At 44.2% G+C, this 22,571-nt stretch overlaps 1 protein-coding gene across 4 annotated transcripts in view; it reads left to right on the top strand.

Moving 5' to 3' along the window:
* Mp (collagen XV/XVIII-type protein multiplexin) overlaps positions 1-22,571 on the top strand; it is a 731,849-nt gene that overhangs the window by 658,811 nt on the left and 50,467 nt on the right. For all 4 annotated transcript variants that reach the window (XM_075880876.1, XM_075880875.1, XM_075880877.1 and 1 more), the window contains 3 exons: positions 2,989-3,054; positions 9,365-9,559; positions 22,028-22,143. In XM_075880876.1, coding sequence (XP_075736991.1) covers positions 2,989-3,054; positions 9,365-9,559; positions 22,028-22,143 — 377 coding nt within the window. The remainder of the gene's footprint in view (positions 1-2,988; positions 3,055-9,364; positions 9,560-22,027; positions 22,144-22,571) is intronic.

The following is a 22,571-nucleotide window of genomic DNA, read 5'->3' as shown; positions in this document are numbered from 1 at the left end:
AAAAACAACAAAGTCACTACCTCCCTCAATACCTAGAATAGAAAAAAGAAGCATTGACTTTGTCATTCCCAACTTCAAGCTAAATCCCATTTGTTACGTAACGACTCAACATTTCACAGACCACCTAGCAATAATAGTGAATGTGAAACGAAAGGCAAAACTAAACACAACATACCAGTTATGACCAATGGAACACTCTATATAGTGTACACACTCATTGCTACTCCTTAACATGCGTGAAAGAGGGGGTTTCGCCCACCCGTCATGATTTTCTTTATGGAGATGCTAGGATTTTTTAAATCTTGCTTGTTGCTGTAGTTAGCCAAAAATCACTAATAGTCGATGGGCAGGGACTTGAAATCAATGCACTGAGGCCTTTTGCAAACAGATCTTTATTTTTCTCCTCGAACTCATTTGAATTTTATACTGTCAACAAAACTTAGTTATTCAAGCCTGCCTAAGCACGCAATTTGGAAGAACAATACTGAGATTTGCGCAAACGTTAAAGGGGTCGTACAGCGTTTTTCGAGCACAGTCAGAAAACTCTGTCGATCAGTAGTAGAGGCTCTTGGCTAGATGTGTACGAAATTTAGCACAGCACGTGACCTGAAATATGGAATATATAAATTCTAAAATTCAGCAAAAATTTTATTTCTAGACTTTCGGCAAATGACGCTACAGGCTTTGGTACTAAGTTCTGGGCCTACTATTACCCATAAGCTGACTTGAGCCTGACGTACTCGGTCGTTACTGGGGCTGATGAGGAAGTCCATGACCGCGGGCGCGAATGCGATCGCAATAAGAAGCGGTGTGTTGGATAAGAAAAAGCTCTCAACGCCAGCAGACGCGCGTTACGCATTTCCGATTTTCCATGCCATCCCTCCCTTTTCATTGGGGCGAGAGATGAGAGAATGTGGTTTCAACTGCGAGAAACCTGTATCGTGAAACAGGTGACGCCGAGTTAACTCTTGCCTATTGTGGACCAAATAAAGTTGTTTTACTCTATCACTCCGCTCGTACTGGGGGGACTTTGAAAATTGTGGTAGGGCAATCAGCATTATTAGTGAGTTCATTCGAAAGCTACTTAGAAAAGTGTTACGCGGCCCCTCTAGTGGGGAACGCACGTGGTTGAAGGCTCCGGTGCCCTCCACTATATCGCCTCTTATAATCCTATCCTAGTTTTCGGATGTGAAAGCCTAACAGATATTACATACAGCTCAGAAAAATACCAAAAAAAAACTAGTGTGATGTAGTCCCTACGATAGTCGTCATAAAGGATGTCGGCATATTTTAAACACTCTGACTGGAAATAGCTTTAGCGACGTCGCTAAACTACCAATGTCACGCGTTCGAATATGAAACATTTTAAAACAGGGCATACTTTTGACTTCAGCAATGTGATGATGGTGGCTAGAGATGAAGGTGGGGCTGGAGAAGTCGTGGTACATGCGTCGTGACAAATAAGCTTGCAAGAACAGCTGCGGCCCGCTCCTGGTTATATACAGGAACATAGTGGACCAGGTGCTCTCCGTTAATTTGGTGTCACTGTATATTGAGGGCGCCACGTGACTATATGGGCACTTTTTTCAAATATACTAAAATTATAAAGGAATAACTCTAAAATAACCTACCTATTGTACGCTCATTTCATTGTGTTGATAAAAAAGTCCACAATATATAAAAAGTGACACGTGACGAGACTCCTGCGCGCATTATGAAGCATCACTTGCTAAGAGTCACTCTGAGTAAGCCGGTAGGAATGAAAAAAAGGATAAAAAAGTGACACAGTTTCTGAATGTTTCACTGCAAATGTGGTCCAAAGACGATAATCTTGCGTCTGCAGAGAGTGAACAAAAGGCTTATTTGATGTTCTGTGCGAGAAAATGGTGAATTGTACTCTGGAGGTGCTTCGTCTGAGTGTCTCAATCCATGCAGTGAAGGTGAACGAGCGAATCCAGGCTCGTTAGACACAAGCACTATCTGGCAGTTATCTTCGAAAACGAAGGAAGGCGTGCACGACTCTCTTGGAGGGGATAATGTGTAGAACGCAAAGCTACAGGCAGGTGCCACCGCCGTGTCGTCTTAATAAAGCGTTGGAAACACTTGCCACTTGCGTTTTTTAGCATCACCTTACATTGGAGAGAACAGCTGGCTGTGAGATATGGTTAATGATAGTGGTGTTCAATCACGTGTAAATGATTCCTGTAGTTTTGTGACACTTGTTGTTGGCGCCCGAATAGTACGTTTGCCAAAACGCGGAATGCTGTCTCTGATAACGAACGGGAGGCAAACTGGTTGCTTGCACTAAACTTGCTCTAGGGCACTGCTTTCTTTAGCTGGTGAGAGTTGAGTCACGTGTTATTTGGCATATTAGGCCGGTTTGCATCATTGGTATGAAAAGATTAGTTCACGATTAGTATGGCGTTGAAAGTATTACAGACCTATATAATTTCCACAGGCCCACATATGACTCAATCACTTAGTGGGAACTATGTAAGTACTTTGAAACGGTAAATTGTTTTGTAACTAATAAAATGTTTGTCATAAAAAAGTTACTACTGGCTGCGCAAGAGTACAAAGTTTGCTTTGCATAATGCTGTTCCTCTTTCTTAAAATCGCGCTGCATGGTATTTGGGACAAGCTGTATTTGCACGTGTGTTTCTGAGTCTGTATATATAGTGCATTAGCTGTATATGACCGCGAGAATAGCCGTCAACAATTTCAACAGCGTTTTCGTCTTGTTTTAATATGCTTACCGTTGGGCAAGAAAGATGAAAAGTACATAAGTTGTTCATGTAGTGAAGCTGCTTTACCGTCATTGTAAAAAACAACAAACATGCAACGAACACACACAAGGTGATATATGAGCTCTGTATGCCTCTTTGTACTCCTTAGTTTGGTTTGTGCTATTTTTAGGATCATTAGCAAGTAACCAGGCCGTATTCTTGCCCTCGTAAAACTGCTTTACGATGTTTTTCTTTTGCACAGACTACGTCAACAGCATCGCCACTGTTGCCACCAGATAGTCTGCGACTCGACGGATCTGCACCAAAGGTGAGGCGATACAAAATAATTTCCTCACGTTCATTTTCGGAATAAGCACATGCGTTTATACCCCCTTCCGTTTGCATAAAGTATTTTCCGTTGCAGTTTTACTGTTTCAAATTAGAATACTAATGTTACTAAAGAAAGTTTAGTATGTATAAATACGTGTTCTATGAAGAGTACATGTGCCATGGCTTTACAAAATATTTTCATGCCCTCCTAATATAATTTATTCATACATACTTTCAGTACTGGTTTCCAAATGTTGCATAAATAAAAAGCAGAGTCATCAAAGCATAAAAGGTGAAAGGAGTCATCAAGGGCTGAAAAGATGCGGCAAGGCGCAGCACAGTCATAGCGAAAACTAGAAGAGCGGCCTTTCAGAGGCCTTTCTTGAAACTCTTTGAGTAACTGCTACAAGCAAACTTTCTGGGTTGCAAATACGCCACAGATAATCATATTTTTGTGTAGTAGGCTGGCATTCACTATGCTATCCTTCATCATTCTTCAGGGACGCATCATATCCGCTACACACTTGCTAGAAATATTGTGCAATAGTTTCATGCAGTGGCTGACGACGATGGAGAATCATGCCTGAAGTAGGTATGCGCGACAGTTCATAGGTGAACAAGAACAAGCTTTCGTAGCGGGTTGAATCATAGGATGGTCCACTCTTTACGCAATTCGCATTGTGTGACGCCGTGTTGTTCTTTTGAAGTTACAAAATACTTTAATATTCATATTAGAACGACTACTTTCACGGCATCAAGCCTGCCTAAGGCCACTTTTCAAGCGAGTTGCAAGCGCCGGCGCGGCTCAGTGATAAAAACTGGGCTGGCACAAAGCGGACCCGGATTCAAGTCCCATTGTGCCCTTAATTTTTAGTTAACGAGTTTTTTCCTTATTTCTCATGATATCGCTACGGACACCAGCGGCGGACAACTACAACGCCGCTTGTGACCTGTGTGCTGATCTTATAACAGCTTTCGCTGTAAAACGTTCATAACACCACTAGAGTTAATGTTACTTGTGATGTTTTGAATGTTTTCTTACTTTTGTCGTCGTCTTCTGCACAGTTTCAAAAAGTTTATCAGCAATAAACCAACTAGCTTGTGTTAACGCAATAATAAAGACCAGTTTATTCTGTTTGCTAGTGCAGATTCGGCGTGTATTTTCTGGAACACTCGAATTTTTATATCATGTCTGTGCGAATATTCGACAATTTTAAATAATGAATACAGTAGTATTTTAATCAATTCGCTATTTTAATCGAACAGTGTATACACGAGGCGAGCACTTACGAAAAACGCACGTAGAAACAAAACATTGCAACAACTTGAGATCATTTCAACACGAATGTGTTTTATGCCGTGGTCCATCACGGCTCCGCTTGCGCGATTCTAGCACATATATGACGCTGCAAAATATTGTCATAGAGTCATGACGTGGCCGAAGGGAGTCAACTGCAGATCGAAGATAAAAGTGTTTTTCGGGCTGAACTGCATTGTGGCCGACAAGCGGTGACCTGGGTTCCCGAATAATTTCTGACGTTCCGGAAGTGGGCCTAATCTTAACAAAACAACCTACTAAAGCCTTGAAGCTTCACGGACATCGTAGGTGCGGTTCGCGCTGAGCGTAGTGTAATAGTGTTATAACAAATCTTGAGAAAGGGAACGTGGCAATATTAACAGAATAAAAAAATGAGTACTTCCGCCGCTGGGTGTCTAACTAAGGACCTCTTCCTCCGCAGCGCGTAGCGGGAAACCACTAAACCCTAAAACATACATTGTGCAGCTTGTTAACGGTGAACTGTAACGAATGGTCGACTGGTTGCCATCCTAGGTGTCCAAAGTCCGCGTGTCGCAGAGGGTTGAACGCTCCGGTTTTTGTGTGTGCGTTAAACGGTTGAATCGTCGGTGTCGGCGGCGGAATGTACGCTGGGACCGCTCGCCCTTTGGAAGTATGAGCTGGTGCAAACACGTTTCGCGGCACTGGCGTTGGATGACGGAAAGCCGATGCATAGCCGACATCGTCGGTCTGTCAGTGAACGAAGCAACGAAGCTTTTTGCGTGATTTTCAGCCGCACAACTTCCGCAACAGAAGCCATTTCAGCTTCTTGGGCATTCACAAGGAAGCTGTGGACCCGCTGACAAACAACCTTGCGTATGAGCTCACTGTTGGCCGTCAGAACAGAGACGTTTATCGAGGCGTTGTTTGGTTGGCCGTAATGGTGACGCCGTTGCTGTAGTGCTCGCTCTGTAGTTGTAGCCTCTTTGTAGTGGTAATCCTAATAGCTGCAGCCTTGGCCAATAATTGTGACTATGCCAATGTGCAATAAAAATACAGCTATATACTTCTTTCAATTACATGTTTCATTGTCATGTGCCAAACTGATTTCTATATCAGAAAGATGAACCACATTATTTTCATATTGCACTCTCGACGAAGCGAATATGCCGGTAATCTACCATAATTATAATAAAAGTGGTCATACGACAACGATAATCACATGTGAACCTGCAATTAGGTACAGAAACGCAATTATTGTAAACGCATGCCACTAACAAGTGGGGGAAGTGTTCGGTTGGTGAAAATTGTTTTTGCAAATCTCATATTCAACAATCATACTAACCTGTGTTTACGGCTAGTGTGCATGGTATAACAAATTTATCTGATTCACTAAATATGTAGCTGCCTGTACGGTGCTCGTGCAACATTGCTTTGTTATGATGCTTCAGTTTTGTTCGAAAGATCGCGACAAAGTGCTTCTTGGAGCACTGTAGTCACTGGCGCATTTATAGTTACAGAACATGCCGAAGGACCTTGTCACTGATGTGAAACTTGTTAAACATCATTGTAGAAGAAATGCAGGTTTTAAAGTTCATTTCTCTATTTTATTTTTTTTTCAATGTCGTTATTGGCCAACATGGTGCGTTTTCGTGTACCCTTTTAGTTTTAGAAAAAAATACGACTAAATTACTCTTACATGAATTCCGGTGCTCAACTGTTAGGAATTACTTTGCCCTCTGTTTGAAGTGTTCGAGCACAAAATTGTGATGATATTGGTTGTAGTCTCTAGGTCTGAGCTTCAAGCATTTTGCTTTTGAAGCTGATATGTGCCATTTCATAGGTAATATGCTTTTGATGAAGTAATCTGAGTGCAAATTTTGCTTTTGCGCATATGAGAAATATTTTAGTTTGGGGTTTTCTTTTTTTTTTTGCTCAAAATGTGTGCACTGCAACTGAGTCACACTAAACCATAACAAGTTGAAAAGCGTAGTCAAGCTCTGCTCAGCTTTTTTTTTTCATGCCCTTTGCTCTCTAAAATGGTAAATAAAGAAAAATAAATAATTTTGATAACTGTAGGCATTTGTACTCTTTGATTTCTAATAAACTATTCACGTGAGGTTGAGTGCTAGAACTGTTTACTTTTTTTTCTTTCGCCTGTCGTTTTCCACACGCTTCACTTTACGCATGATGCACATGACCTTGCCTCAATATAAAAATTTGTCGTAGTTTTGTTGGTTAAAGTATTTGTAATGTACTTTGTTAAATCGTATGAATATTTGTCGCTAATAAAATGCTATTAATGCGGAGGTTGTTCTCAAATTGTTGCCTTTCAATTTGAAAAGTTTTCGTATTCGATTTGGTTTTAAAAGTGAGTATTCACACGCCCTTATTTATGCAACGGTTCGCAGGCGAATGTAAATTTATGGAGACAGCACAACTAATATTGCTCGAAGACCGCACTGCTTGTGGAGCTGTGTGGGCTTCTTTGTGGCTTCTTTTACATGCTAACATATTTGGTTGAAGTTTCTGCGTCACACAGACACAGACGAGGGACAAGGAGCTGAATGAGACGCGCGCTTTTTCCCCACGGAGCCTTCAACAACAACAAAAATATATGCTATCGTACTAACTCGCTCTATTGGCCGGGTCAGTCATTATGCTAAGCTGAAGCTAACACTTGTCAGCCTTAGGAAACTTGTGTCTTACATCACGTGTGTCCTCTACTCTTTCACTACTTCGCCACTCAGTTAAGTCATGTCTGCTTAGCAAGAATGTCATCATTCGCACCACTATGAAACTGTAGAACATACGATTTCGACAATACCGGACTGGCGTGTTCGAAGTTTCCCAATGTCAACAACAGAAGTTCAGCACAACCTCAAATAGAGCTTCACTGAAGGAGTAGCAGAGGTCTAGCACTGACACTTTCTCGTAGCGGATTCAGTAAAAAAACAATGCTGGATAGATCGGTAGTGCCCTGAATTGTACTCCTCCAGGGATTTCTGTGCTCTTGCTATCCCGACATTTGCATGCGGTGCAAAGATATTTCTCAGAATGTTTATTAAGCTCTAATATCTTCAGAATCTCTCTGTCATCTACTGTCTTGTCTTTCATATCTTGTCTCTTCTTTTACATTTGCAAATGGGAACCAGATTAAAAGAAAGGTAAGATGAGACTGTGATAATTTTCACGTGTATGTGAAATGCTTTGTTCTCACTCTGCTGTGTCTTTTTGAAGCATTTATTATCTGCAAATGTCACAGAATTGTCTGTCAGTTCTTATTATTATTTTATCTAACAGAGAAAGCAATCCCCTAAGTTTACCTTTCCTTGCTTCATTCACATTTTTGTCTCGTTTTGGCAGACTTCATGCCTTCAGGCGGTATGCTAGCTGTTGTTTGTGAGCTTCCAGCTAGTAATGAGAGTACGTGCTACGTGACGCCCACAGACAAAAAATGAGTGCCCCACACTCTCCACAATGGCAACAGGAGGCGCTGACTCACGGCCCCGTGTTTAAATGTACATACATACCCCATAAAGTGGACGGGAGGATAGCAGCCATGGTAGCACAGTTGGTTGAACATCGGGCGCGTTATTGGAAGCTCGCAGGTTCGGTCGCTGCCAACGGCAAGCTATTTTTTGTCCACTTTTCGTTATTCACAAATAGATAACAGTCACATGTAAAAACATCCCCTATACTTTCTTAGCGTCACTGACTGTAACTTCACGTTAATATTGTGTCTAACGAAAAACGAGCCCCTAAATATACCCTTCTTTCCTTCAACCATACAGAAGTTGCATGTGTGGGGTAACACATGGCACATAGTCGCTGCAGTTGGTATTCAACAAAAGAAGTACCACCATGTATCAAACTGTTTCATGTTTGTTTTGCCTACCAAATAATTAGGCGAACTGAAAGAAATGAACAATAACCGGTGTTCCCGTCTTTTGTAAATCACCTGCGAATATTTTAGATATTTCGCTCAAAGAAGAAAAAATTTTTACAAAGAATAATCGATTGATGACAAATTCAGTGACCATTTATGTAGTAATATTTATTCGTTTGAAATGTTGGTCTTGCGGTCTCTATGTGAAATACATTGTTCCTAGTAAGTTTTCCTGGATTTCCCGCTTAAGGTGTTTTTCATGAACACGTTCACTGCACTGACACGGTATTTTATTTCGAGATAGCACAACCGGAAACTACAATCATTCTTTATGTTTCTCATCAGTTTTGTTATAACTATATTATTGATGGCCTAAATAAATTCAGGCGGAGATTCCAGTTATTGTAACTCCGTTATTCCTTAATTAGGAAAATGCTTTTTACTGGGTCAAAAATCAAAAGGCCGACATTGTTTTATTAAGGGTCATCAGGTATAGTTAACTTTTTGCAGCCACCATTATATCAAGTACGAATGGAACAGGAAAAGGCAACTGGGTTTCCTATGTAGGGCATCTCCGCTACACCTTTTCTTCGACGCTTTTCTATAAAGCTTGTGAAATTTTATAGGTTTTTGTTAATTACCCGAAGTGCTGCTTAAGATCATGTGTAGAAAAGCAATGAAGGTTCTGCAACACTTCTTCGAAGAAACGAAGATTTGTGAACACTACTGAGCGGACAAAAGTTAAAAGTGAACGTGGCGACTACGTGCTTGTTCTGCCCATAGGATAACTTTTGCTTTCACCTATGTAGGACTGTGTATATGTGTATATGCTATCTAGTTTTTTCTCTATAATTTGTTTGTAACAAGAAAGCGGAAAGGGCTAGCCATCGCCAAGAAATGGGGACAAAAAGTCCTTTGTTTATTTTCTATTTCAATAAAACAAAAGATCGTGTGTGTGGAAGAAGAGGACAGGGGGCGAAAGGATGCACAAGTTTTGCAGCCGCATAATGCAGGAGTATATTGGTTCTTTATTCGTGTTTTTAACGTGAGCTGGGACAAATAGTTTGTGTGTAATGTTGACAAGTATCTAGAGGGCACGGCTCCTTGGGAGAGCATTTCGGCTTTCACTTTGCACCGGCGCAGCTTCGCGTGGCTGCGCTGAACCAGCCATGGACAGGAGACCTACACGGGGTGCGGGGCGCCGACTACGAGTGCTACCGCCAGTCCCGCCAAGCACACCTGCGTGGCACCTTCCGCGCATTGCTGGCTTCTCGGGTTCAGAATCTCGACAGTATTGTGCGAGCTAAGGACGCCGACCTGCCACTGGTCAACCTCAAGGTAGGCATGCATATACAGCTCCCCAGGACTTTTTGTTCACGTTCTCACTTAGCCGCTTTCTATTGAACGCTAGTTTCTATCGTGTGGCGCACATGAAAAGTTACTTCATTAACGCGCCTTAAATTCTAGCAACATTTCACGGTAAGGATATATGCCATGAACATTTAGCCTTTTGTTTTTATTATAATGACTGCTTGACTGACCGCTCAACAGCTTTCTGACCTGCGCTAATGAATATCAGAAAAACAAGTGATGTATCTTTTAGAGAGTCCCTGCAACACGTTTTCAGCATGATCAGAAAACGTTGCAGATTGGTAGTGATAGCTTCTGGGAACATGCCAGCTGAATATTATAGCGCAGCATGCGGTCTGCAGTTTACAACTAATTTCAAAATCAGATAGAAAAATTTCGTCGGCTCTGTATGATTAATGCCATAAACTCAAGTGACAGCGCCATAAACACAGAGGCCGCTGCCATAGGCTGACTGAGATTCGTGTGCAGCATGGTGGCGTTTCCAACCTGGGAAAGTGTTGCAGGGCCCTTTGCAACAAAGTGTAGGATGCCTTGTCGACAGAACGACGGATCCCAACATGAAAATATAACTGTTTATTCGGTCTACAGGAAATTGATCAGATCAAGCATAATGCCGCTACACTCGTCAGAGGTAACGTAGCAATAATGAAACGAAGCTTAACAGCTTGGCTTTTATAGTCAGCAGCGGTGACGTAAGCTTCCGATGAAACTGCGGTGGTGCTCTCCCTTATCAGAAGCGTGTTGCAGCAACTGGCCGTGTCACGTCGGGCTAACCAGGGACGAGATAGAAGCTGCGCAGGTTTGTGCGCAGTGGTAACCACAACCATAAGCTGCGCCGCCACAAGAAGTTCCGTCGTTTGGCGTCAATCGTACGTTCGCAGCGCGCGGCCCCTTATTACTAGGTCATGGATATGCGTTGTCCAGACTGCTAGCGGCAAGCTATTTATATACACCATATACTATTTGTTGGTCGTCATAGCTCCGCAATTTTAGCGCGTTTTCGTTCAGTAGCGAGATGGCACAAAGGGCGTGCGTTCGTCACACTATGAAGAACTAGATATAGTACGGCATAGCAGTTACGCGCGAAAACGCCCGACATGAATACGCTACGCCGGCGTAAAGTGCAAACCTGATAGTCTGGCGTCACGGCGCAGCCCGCGCGCCCAGAGGAGTTTGGCGTGCTTGGCGACGACGGCCCATAAACAGAGTACGTTCCTCTTTCATGCGCTCCACGTGCTGTTGTTAGACCCCATTGTACAGAGGGGTCCACTGTTAAAGGGAACACAGGAGCGCGTGTCTTCTGCTCGGCGCGAATGCCGGCAGGCAGCGGCAACTATTTTCGCGCAGGAGCAGTGAGTGCATTGGGTGGTGCTCGTTTGTCGTCTGCTACAGTTGCGGCTATGCTTCAGCTCATTGCGAAGCGCTGCCGTGGAATCTTAGAATAGTCACTTTTCTTCGAGCCAGAATAAAATCCTCTGGAATGGTCTCTAATCAGATTGCTATACCGTGGACCATCAGTCGGATTGTCGTCTTTCGTTTTTCTTCTCATTAGATAATGAATTGACCACTTCGAAAAAGCCTTCTGTTGACGCCAGTTAAAGGTGCTTGTAAATTCTTTGTTCAATTTGCGCACACCAGACTCAATCTGCATCAATGCACATAAAATACGCGCTCCGAATACGTGATGGTATGTGGGGTTTAACGTCCGAAAACCACCATATCTCCTTAGTGGAGGGTTTCGAAAATTTCGACCCCTTGGGGTTCTTTAACGTGCACCCGAATCTGAGAACATGGGCCTACAGCATTTTAGCACTCTAACTAAAATGCAGCCGTCGCACCGGGCTTCAATCCCGCGACCTGCGGGTCAGCAGCCGAGCACCTTCGCCGCTAGACCACCGCAGTGGGGCCTTGCTCCACAAGAAAAAATATTCTTTATAAAGCTATGCTAGAAAAAAGGCGGCCGTAAACAAGCCATGCTTCTTTAACCACCAAAATATTCCCTTGTAACACGCATACTGATGCCATTGTAAGAAGCACAATAAATTATTGGGGTGTAATTCCAAGGCACTCATTATTACGTTCCCAAGAAAAAAATTGAGGAATCTGTTCTCTTTTGCGAGTTTCACTGATTGAAGGTAATGAGTATGCAATGTATGTCTAATTATTCTCCTAGCAGCCAGGTTCAAAAATTGCATAAAAATAATTACCTGGTAACCCCAAAATGCATGCACCATTTGTTTATTTTTTGCATTTGATTCGAGCAGGGAAAAATATTTTTCACGTTAGTTCTGAACCGTGGTACGTCGAACGATTGTCAAACATTGTAGTGACTTCAGCAAAAAAGATCTTTTGGGGCAATACGGAGCCCAATACAACAAAATGATTGCTAGTTGTACACTCCTAAGCCTTCAGGAATGTGCACACCGAGTTTCAAGCGATGTGAAAAAACAAGCAGCATGTGACTTTCTTCAAAGTACGTGTCCACAAATGTGAGTGCCGTGACTGAAAGGGATATCAGTTATGTAGTATGTTAGATAGACTAATTTCTTTGCCACTTTCCTATACCTTCCCTTTTGAGCTCGCCATGCAGCCAGTGGACAAATTTTGAAGCGTCATGCTTGACTTCGCGACGAGCTCAAGGGCTGTCGCAACTGTAGCAGACGACAAACGAGCGCCGCCGGCTACACTCACAGCTCCTGCGTGAAAGTAGTTGCCGCAGCCAGCTGGCGGTGGCACTGAGCAGACGACACGCGCTCCGGTGTTCCCATTAGCAGTAGACCCCTCTGTAATGCGCGCGGCAGCGGCATTCGGCTAAATTGCGGCTCGTGGGGTGCGTTTGGAACACTGCGGCCGTGTTACACTCAAAATTGATCAAAGACCACATTATTTTGTGTCGACTTGAAGGGATCATAAACAACATGTGCGTGTAGACCAACAACAGCGTGGACTGCTGCAACACGGACAGAAAAAGGAATGCTTGGGAAGCCTTCGAAGTGCGCTTTCGTATATACGTAACTAGATACGCTTTCATTTCTAATGCGATCTGATTGATTGATTTGTGGTGTTTAACGTCGCAAAACCACCATATGATTATGAGAGACGCCGTAGTGGAGGGCTCCGGAAATTTCGACCACCTGGGGTTCTTTAACGTGCACCTAAATGTGAGCACACGGGCCTACAACATTTCCGCCTCCTTCGGAAATGCAGCCGCCGCAGCCGGGACTCGATCCCGCGACCTGCGGGTCAGCAGCCGAGTACCTTAGCCACTAGACCACCGTGGTGGAGCCTAATGCGATCATGGTAGCTACTTTGTGGCTCCCAGAGCGTTTAAAGCAATGCTTGTGAGAAAGCAGGTTTGAAATGCGATGTCAAACAGTGCACAGAGGGAGAAAATGCACGCGCATCAACCAAAAAAGCATCGGTTTAGGAGCAAAGAGCGACCAAATTGTGTAAGCGTCAACAGAAGAAGGCGGACGTGCGAAGGCCGCGGACACGTTCGATGAACACAGAGCGCATGTGCCGCTCCAAAAATGCTCGCCTCGGCAGGGTGAGCACGCCAAGCTCTATAGTGACGAATCGGACGCCGTCGCTGGCTGCGCGTACCTTTCGTATTCGTCATCGGCGCGCATGACCTGATGCGTTGAACACGCCGCACTATATGTAGGCCTTGAAGTGCAGCGCACCTCGCGTTACAATGCGCACACGTCTCCACGGGGCGAGGTCTCGCGCGCGCGCACGTTCATCTCGTAATTCGGGCAAACATCATTTTACTCTCTGCCGCGGCTGCGTTCATGGATGGAGCGCACCGTTCGCACGCAATGAAGTAAAAAATGTTGCAGTTGTTTGCGTTCAACCTGTGTATACTTGTGCATTCGTTTCGTACGGCTATCTCTCTGTGTGAGCAGAATGCTTTAGGTGTCGATGATTGATTGATATGTGAAGTTTAACGGCCCAAAATCACCATATGATTATGAGAGACGCCGTAGTGGAGGACTCCGGAAATTTCGACCACCTGTGGTACTTTATCCTGCACCCAAATTTAAGCTAATGGGCCTACAACATTTCCGCCTCCATCGGAAATGTAGCCGCCATAGCTTTAGGTGTCGAGCTGTGACAGTTGTTAGCCCACGCTCGTCTTGCGCATGCTCCCTTCGTGTGCGCTTTCTGCTTTAGCTGCGCGCCCCAAAATTCTAGCGGCTCGCTTTTCTTCGCGTCACAATACAATTTGCTGCTGTAGCATTTATTTCTTTCTCTTAGTGGCAAAACAATGCGCAATAAATGCTCAAGAGCCTCCGTGAAGGCACGTAGTATTTTTTTGTTGCAGATCATTTTAATGTTTACAAACACAGGCCCTTAATGGCATCCGATTTTGTCCACCGATGTGGCTTGTTAGCATTGGTAGACAACAAAAGCTCTAGAAAATCGCCCGCTGATTTTCTACACTTTTCTTCCCTTATTTGGTAAAATATGTTCAAAATAACTGTTTTTTTGAGCTAAAAGAAACTTATGAAGTATTCTCTTCTACTTTACGCACGTTCATTTTATGCGCTAAATGAAGAGCAGCTTTGTTTGCCCTTGAAAAGAACTTAAAAATGTGCTTTCAATTTTGAGGTTAGGAGCTTGTAAATGAAGTGACCTGAGCTTTTTGGGGTACAACGCTTGCAACCTTGCCACCAGCTATAAATATTCCTACCCAAAGGGATCAGTCACGTTTCTTTTTCCGGGCACGAAGTTAGCATTGATGTTTCACCATACTTAATACCTATGCTAAAGCGAACTCGGAAAACACTCCTTCTTTCCACGAACCGTTAGTGAATGGAAATATTGCCTACATATGCTTTTCCTGAACATGGCATTCCTGATTTTGAAAAATCCATGCATCTTTTTGCTTAGTCATCATTGTTGATACCATGCTATGTAAAGCCATCTCATGAGTTCAGTCTTTCTGGTAGTATATATTTATTTCACTCAACTTAGTATGTACTTGCTTTTAAGTTATTGCGTAGGGTAGCAAGAAAATATTGGTGTGCAAATATGTTCCTTTTTCCACTGTGTTCCCTTTCGTTGCTCCTCCTGCACGGTCTACTGTTTGCAGTAGGTACTAAATAAATATTAAAGTAAATAGATGATCATTCCGCCACAACTACACATTGGTGCATATAAAAATTTCTTCCTCCCTCGAACAATGAAAGAATGGAATGTGTTGCCATCATCAGTTGTGCAATTCTCCTCATCAGAATTATTAGAAAATTGCATAATATTGATTTTAAAAACCTAAGTGTTATTCTTATTTTTTCTTATTGTTCTGCATGAAATGTTTTTTTTTGTCCCGTTGCTTGAATTACATACATCATGAAATACTCGTGTTGATGTTGAAGTACTGTTTTACTGTTTCTTTTGACTGACAGACTTACCTGGTTTTTTTTGAATTTCACTCCATATTTTCATAAATTCTGTTTAGATTATGAGAGCAGCCGTATTATTTTTTGACATTGTAATGAGGTGATTTTTGTTTTAACTCCCTGTGTGTTGTTCTGTTGCCTTATAATCTTGTTTGTAACCGCCGTATGGTCAAAATTATGGCTGCCATGGCACATCACTAAAAGCCCGGGGACGCGCTTGTGGTCACACGGAAAGATAACTGCGTGTTTGAAAACAAAAGCAAAAAAAATATCAGAAAAGACTCAAAATGATGACGCGCGCTGACGAACGAGCGCATCTTGCTCCCTTCTCACCTCCTCCCTGCGTAGCTTTCAGCTCGTTTGCGGTAAGAAGAAAGAGAGAAGGCGCTTGAAATGTGTGATGAATGCGTATATACATTCGTCGTAGACAAATTCTAAAAAAATACGCTGACTATTTATGAGGCAGTAAGCTCTTGTAAAAAAACCATTCGTTTGTTAATTGAAAAAGTGTTGCAGGGCCCTTTTAAATGAAGCGCGTTACGCAGAGCTCTGATGTAAAAGCAGCTGCGACTCAAGCTAGAGCCTGCATCCCAGATTAATATCTGTTTTTAGGACAAAAAAAGTTACGTGCAATGTCCAAGAAGAAGACTAAGGATGAATTTATTGAGAAAAGAGAATGGGTTTAGGAGCAACATGGCGGAGGCCCCATGTCCAAGACATCACTGGCTTGTGCTGCCAGCCGGACGTAGTACAGAAACGTTTGTTGTACCTCCGTGTCACAATCGATAATTCTTATACGCCCATTTTATAATGTACCCGTGAGTAAAAACGGTCGAGTGTTCGCAAAGAACAAGAATTAAGCATACACATGAAACACGCTGTCCATCTCGATCGCACGGAAGATGCATGCGATAACATCACCTTGTCTTCAAAGCTTGCCGTGGATTGCTCCTTTACCCGAAACGAAGCGCCTCGTCCGTCTTTCGCTGGCTGGAGGACTATGAAAGAACGCCGCGGTAGCGGACATTGTGGCTCGAGCTGCAACTTTGAACTTTGACTATAAGGGTGTGGCCGCGAGCGCTGGCTGTCTGAGCAAGTATCAACAAACTGCTTGTATACCCTATGATCCCACTGCTTCGTGCTGTGACCACCTATCTGACAAACTGCACAAAAACTACTTATTTCGCGGTAGCGCCAGTGTGTGTCTTCACCGGTATTTTGCAGATTCATGACATTCGATGAAAAACGGTTAGCTGCCAGCCTTCGTTCATCATAACCTTATGATGTGTTACTAACGCATACACTTTTTCACCCGTTCTGTTTCGCTCTTTCGGGAATATTTTTTTTAAATCCTAATGACCAATTCCTGTCACCAACTCTTGAACCCTGAGTCTAGTAGAATTCACTTGTTCTACTTGAATTATGAATTTCAAAATTTTAAAAGCGCTTAATAACATCCTAGTTTGTTGTTATCTGACTGTAGTCAATATACTGTTAGATTACATTGTTTTGTCGGAGGCTTACTAAACTGCATAGAGCAACAGTGGAAATATAACGGTCAACTGAAGCAATTTCCGGCTCCTGTCAGGGGCCTGTAGCTAATGAAATTGCTACTGAACCCTACTATCGTCACCATAGTTTTAGATAAATTGCAATAGAAAAATATACAAACTAAATGCTCAGCTCCTTGTGGCCCAAAAAAGTTGTGTAGCTGCTCTTCAAATAGTGGTCTGGTAAGCTTTAAATATTTTTGCAATGCCACCTTGTACCAATAACAATTAAGGAATATATTATCACACTACAAGCCACGTATCGAAAAGAAAGGAGAAGACTAAGCTCTCAATTCTCGCCTCGCATAAGGGTGATGGCCAATCTACCAAACTAAGGAGTATAAAAGTGTAAGGTTAGAGCTAGAAGAATATGTCTTCTTTTTATACATTAATAATAAATGTAGACTACAGATATAACTTCAGGTAATTCATATTGCCATATGTTTCTGAAACACCAGACGGGCTGAAGAATGCCTCATTAACAAGAACTTTCTATTGTACTGCTCATGACGATTCGCCAAACAGTTTCGGTAATGGTATGTCACTCATAAGACGTTGAGAAAAGTGTTTTACGAACATTTATTATGTGCCGTTTTCTCAAGGTTAAACAACAGTTGTAACAAAAACCTCAAGAACAATAGAAAGTCCCTTCAGCCAGCATTATTATTTGCTTCAAAAGGGTACATGTTTTCTTGTCAAAACGTTTTTTTATGTATAGCTTGAGTAGCTTGTTTCGTCATTCATCTGTAGATCTCATGTGACATAATGATGCTCGTTATAAAGTAGTCAATGCTGGACTGAAAGAATGTTTGCGTTGCTCATTCCCGGGTTGAAATCAACGGAACATGTGTGAAAGAATACAACAAAAAAAGAAGTCATCAAAATCACGAACATAATTGTGTAAAAACATTTCATGAACCCAAGGCTGACTTCACTCAGAAGAAAGGGCGCCGCCGCCTCGCTCAGCAAACTCTTCCCACCGACATTACACTCGAAGGGCGAAGAAACCTGCTGAAACCCGCTGCAGATGATGTGAATTTCCACTGGTGTAACTAGCAGTAGCCGACAAAGCGTCGAAAAAGTAGCTCAGATGCCACATACCGACTTTTCAGATCTTCCTAATGCGATTATACTCGTGCTGGGGATCCTCGCATAGCTAAAATATTCGCGTTATGAATGGTTTCTTAAACGGATGAGCAAGAAATATACAAATGAGACTCGCAGGGTGCCCGTGCTGGGTACCTCCTCAGGCTTGAAGGTCATAGAGCTGCATTTAGTCCAGGTTAGAATTGTTGCGGCTCCCTTCTCTGATGACCCGTTATTGCGGACCGGGGTCTGCCCGGTCTCTTGTGGTAGCGTGGTGTAGCTTCGGGTTGAGGAAACGAGCGCTTACAAGATGGGGATACGAAAAAACAAACAGGTTTATGGCACTATTTACAAATATTTACAGCATAGAAAGGTTGAGAATTTTCACAAACCACGAGCGTGGTGGTTGAACCGTTACACAGTTCAGAGCGACGTCACGCACTCTGCGGCGTCCTTATAAGCCCTGTCGGGCTCCTCTTTCTTGAGTGAAACACAAATCACACACACACAACAGGCGAGGGGTACGAGCATGTACGGCCCACGTGAGCATCCAATATTGAGTCGTGATCACTGCACTGCAAAGTGGCGCCAGAGGGGCTCTTCCTCGTCGTGTGTGTGTCGCTGGTCGAGGGGTCCCAAGCTCCGGACAGCAGACATCAAACGGCCCGCCAATCTGTCCGCTCAATTATCAGGGCACTTTGTGGCGGCAGCCGCCGTTTCTTCCAAAGAAAACGCTGTCTTTGTTGTCCTCTCTGGAACGGCTCACGGCGTCGTGGCGACACGACGTCTCATCCTCCAGCAAGCAGGGACAATACCTGGTGGGCATAGGCAGCCGGCCAGTCGGCTACTTGTTTGAGGATTAAAAGAGTGCCGCTCCCCTGTCATCTATGGACGCTGGTTCCGAGAAAACTGGGTTCCAGGCGTGGGAACGCTGCCCGGCTACGCTTCCCAGCGACAGCATGGCGCTTCTGACGACGGTCATAACAGCTTCCCCCTCGCCAGATGAGTCACGGAGGGCAGCAGTCACCGCTGCTGCTCGCAGGGACGACGAAAGGGTCCGTAGTTTAATGCCAGGAACTGGCCTTCGCTTGTGGCATGGTCTGGGTGTTTGCCGAATCTTCGACACCGTTTCTGAAACTCGACCACATGCACAAGCAAGCACTCGGCCCCCTTCGAACAAACCAAACCAAAAGAGGGATGGCAAACCAATTTTCTTCACTAGCTTTAACAAAAAGCTCACACTCAAAACTATCAGGACTCACTTGTGCTGAGAAACCAAATGTGCTACCTTAAACATTCTCATAATTAGATGCACGAAAAAAAACAACTAAAATATCAATTTTGATGCATCAAGAGCACCCAGAATGACTTAAAAAGAGCGGCTGAGCGCGTCAGTGCTTCCCTTCAATTTGCCCTTCTTATACCTTAAAAACGCTCGAGAATAACACTTTTCTGTTTTTACCTTTTCGATATTTTCGTACTAGTGATTAAAGCACTTCCAGTTCAGCGGTTTTCTTTCTGCAAACTTTACTACAAATCTTGTAACCTATACACAATTCAAACGACTCCTACATGAATCTTCAATGTTGCACTGAATAACCATACTTATTATGCGCGTGCAACAATTACTAAAACTGACCGTGCCCCCTTTTCTACACTAGTTTCGCCTGAATCGCACACGATGGGGTCGCGGTCCCGGTGGTTTTCGAACACGCCAGAGGCTACAAAACGCATGAATGCTAGGCTGTGTCCTGTTGTCACGCCTCATTCTGCACTTCGTCCTATTCCCCGTAGGAATTTGAAAGTGACGCCAGAAGCTTGGGGGGAGCCTGTGCCATTTTCTCTTTGTATTCACCCCTGCGCGGTATTTAGCCACTCTGCCCTTTCGACTTATACCCTTCGGGAAAGGCCGCTTTTCCGAAGTCGTCAAACTGAACCGCGCGCTTCGTTTGGGTGACGTCCCTCCTTTTCCCCCTCCACACCTGGCTCGCCGCTTGTGCCTCCATGAATGCTACGATTGACGTTTCTTGAAACGGATGAACGGCTTACCCCTACGCCTTTCTCGTGACAAGGTGGGACCTGTCGTAGGCTTACGCAGTGACGAACGCTTCCGCTTCTTTCTTTTTGTGCGATGTTTACAAATCACCTCGATAATAGGGCTGCACTGCTGAAGCATGGCGTTCTTGCTCTCACCGGCCACTGCGCTATCCATGCCTACAATTGACGATGTCGAAACGTCCTCTTGAGGCATGAAGAAGGTTTCCAGCCTCTTACTGGGCCCATTAGGGCTGCTGGCACCTTCCTCATCCGCGCAAGGAGCGTCTTTCGACATCGTCCCCACCTCCAGACCGGCCACGGCCTCGTTCTCAGCATACTCTACTTGGATGAATTCTAGAATACGCGGGCCCTTCTCTGGCACGATCTCTGTTTCTAGCGCTTCATGACGCTCCTCAACTTCCAGCGCTTTGTGACGCGCCTCACTTTCAGACTCCGGTGCGAGTCTTTTTTTCTTTTTGCTAACAGAAGTTCCGAATCTTCTGATCAGCTCTGCTTTGATAACTTCATAGTTGTTCACGTGCTGCTCACTGAGTCGCGCAACAACATCCGCTGCTTCGCTGCGCAGAACCGTGAGTAGCTTCTGAGACCACGTGTCTCGCTCACACAACAGTTGCCTAGATTTTCGTTCAAACAGTCTACGATACAGGCCCATATCCCATGATACCTCATATGGCTGCATGTACCTAGACATCTCGAATTCTGCCTCATTTTCGAGAAGAAGTACTCCTCGCTGGGGTCCCAACCTCATACTCAACTCATAGTCTTGTTCGAAAAACTTTATCTTGAGGTCTTCTCTTTCGTCTTCACTCTTTCCTTCCATCTGAGCTGCTCTTAGTTTTCTTTCAATAATGAGGTCCCATTCTTCACTTAGTTCCTCATAATCAGCCCCCAAATCATTAATCGCTTGAATGATTATGGGTTTCCGTGCCAAAGCCTTTGTATCGATCCCCAATTCCTCACACAACAGCAACAAGTCTGACTTCTGCAGCTCCCGTAAGTCCATGATCGTACTGAGTGCTCGCTACTTCCAAAAAAAACTTTGCGAAACGGCGAAACTGAGTCTTTCGGCAAAGTCAACTACCAGTTCTAAAATTTAATCCTCTTTTAGAACCTGGTTCACTCAAAGGAAAACCCAAGCACTCACCCATACGTGATCCATGTCTCGAGCCAGCTGCTTCCCTTGGGCCGACTGTGGTTGTCACTTGTAGCTTCGTATCCCACCGCTGCCACCAGTTGTTGCGGATCGCAGCTCTGAGGACCCGTTGTTGCGGATCCCAGCGCTGTTCACCAGTTGTTGCAGATCGGGGGCTGCCCGGTCTCTTGCGGTAGCGTGGTGTAGCTTCGGGTTGAGGAAACGAGTGCTTAAAAGATGGGGATACGAAAAAACAAACAAGTTTATGGCACTATTTACAAATATTTACAGCATAGAAAGGTTCAGAGTTTTCACAAACCACGAGCGTGGTGGTTGAACCGTTACACAGTTCAGAGCGACGTCCCGCACTCTGCGGCGTCCTTATAAGCCCTGTCGGGCTCCTCCTTCTTGAGTGGAACACCAATCACACACACACAACAGGTGAGGGGTACGAGCGTGCACGGCCCACGTGAGCATCCAATATTGAGTCGTGATCACTGCACTGCAAAGTGGCGCCAGAGGGGCTCTTCCTCGTCGTGTGTGTGTCGCTGGTCGAGGGGTCCCAAGCTCCGGACAGCAGACATCAAACGGCCCACCAATCTGTCCGCTCAATTAGCAGGGCACTTTGTGGCGGCGGCCGCCGTTTCTTCCAAGGAAGACGCTGTCTTTGTTGTCCTCTCTGGAACGGCTCACGGCGTCGTGGTGACACGACGTCTCATTCTCCGGCAAGCAGAGACAATACCTGGCGGGCATAGGCAGCGGGCCAGTCGGCTACTTGTTTGAGGATTAAAAGAGCGCCGCTCCCCCGTCATCTATGGACGCTGGTTCCGAGAAAACTGGGTTCCAGGCGTGGGAACGCTGCCCGGCTACGCTTCCCAGCGACAGCATGGCGCCTGCTGATGACGGTCATAACGGAATACACTGATCGCTACGTTAGAACAACATTGCTATACCCACATGAAGCCCTCATCCTTCTCTGATCAGCTGTGTCAATATAAAATGTCACGAATCACCTAAGGCACTGCGAAAGAAATGAATGTGTGTACAGCTTGAAATGCACGAGGATTATTGTTAACCTTACCTTGGAAACTTTTGCAAGACTGCTTTTGGTAAATATGCTAGGTTGTGTCAAAATTCTCAGCAAATCACTTGGAAGTAGTTTACATCTGTGTGCAGAGGTGTTACTAATAAAAATGTTTTCTTGCAGGGTGAAGTCGTGTTCAACTCTTGGCGAGAACTCTTTTCTGGTGGTGGAGGCATGTTTCCTTATCCCCCAAGGATCTACTCCTTCGATGGCCGCAACGTCCTGACTGATGGTACATGGTAAGGAGCACAAGCAAGATGAACTGTTTTACAAGAGCCACGTCATAAAGCATGTTTAAGATGATGAAAAGAAGGATAAAAATTGAGAGCTACAGTTTCATTTCAGTTGCTTTATTTACTTTAGGTGCTTCAGAGGGGTGTTATATAAGGGGTGGTTATACAAACAAAAGGTATTGTAATAGTCTACAAAAAATGTCGTTACTTCTTACACAAAAACAGGTGCCAAGTTCATGTAAGGAGCGTGATGGCGAAGCCTGTACTAATATTTGGCTGCGCGATGGCAAAAAGACGACGAGATACCTACAGTAAACGTAGTGATGCTGGTAAGAATAAATACATGTCCTGCGCAAAGTCAGATGTGCGATGGAGCAAGAACACACACTGTAAACCTCTTTGCGCCCTTAAAGCCAACGGAAACAAGGGACACA

Source organism: Rhipicephalus microplus, chromosome X (genome assembly GCF_043290135.1).
Source record: "Rhipicephalus microplus isolate Deutch F79 chromosome X, USDA_Rmic, whole genome shotgun sequence".
NCBI classification, from domain to species: Eukaryota; Metazoa; Arthropoda; class Arachnida; order Ixodida; family Ixodidae; genus Rhipicephalus; species Rhipicephalus microplus.
This window is presented reverse-complemented; position numbering and strand designations above follow the sequence as displayed.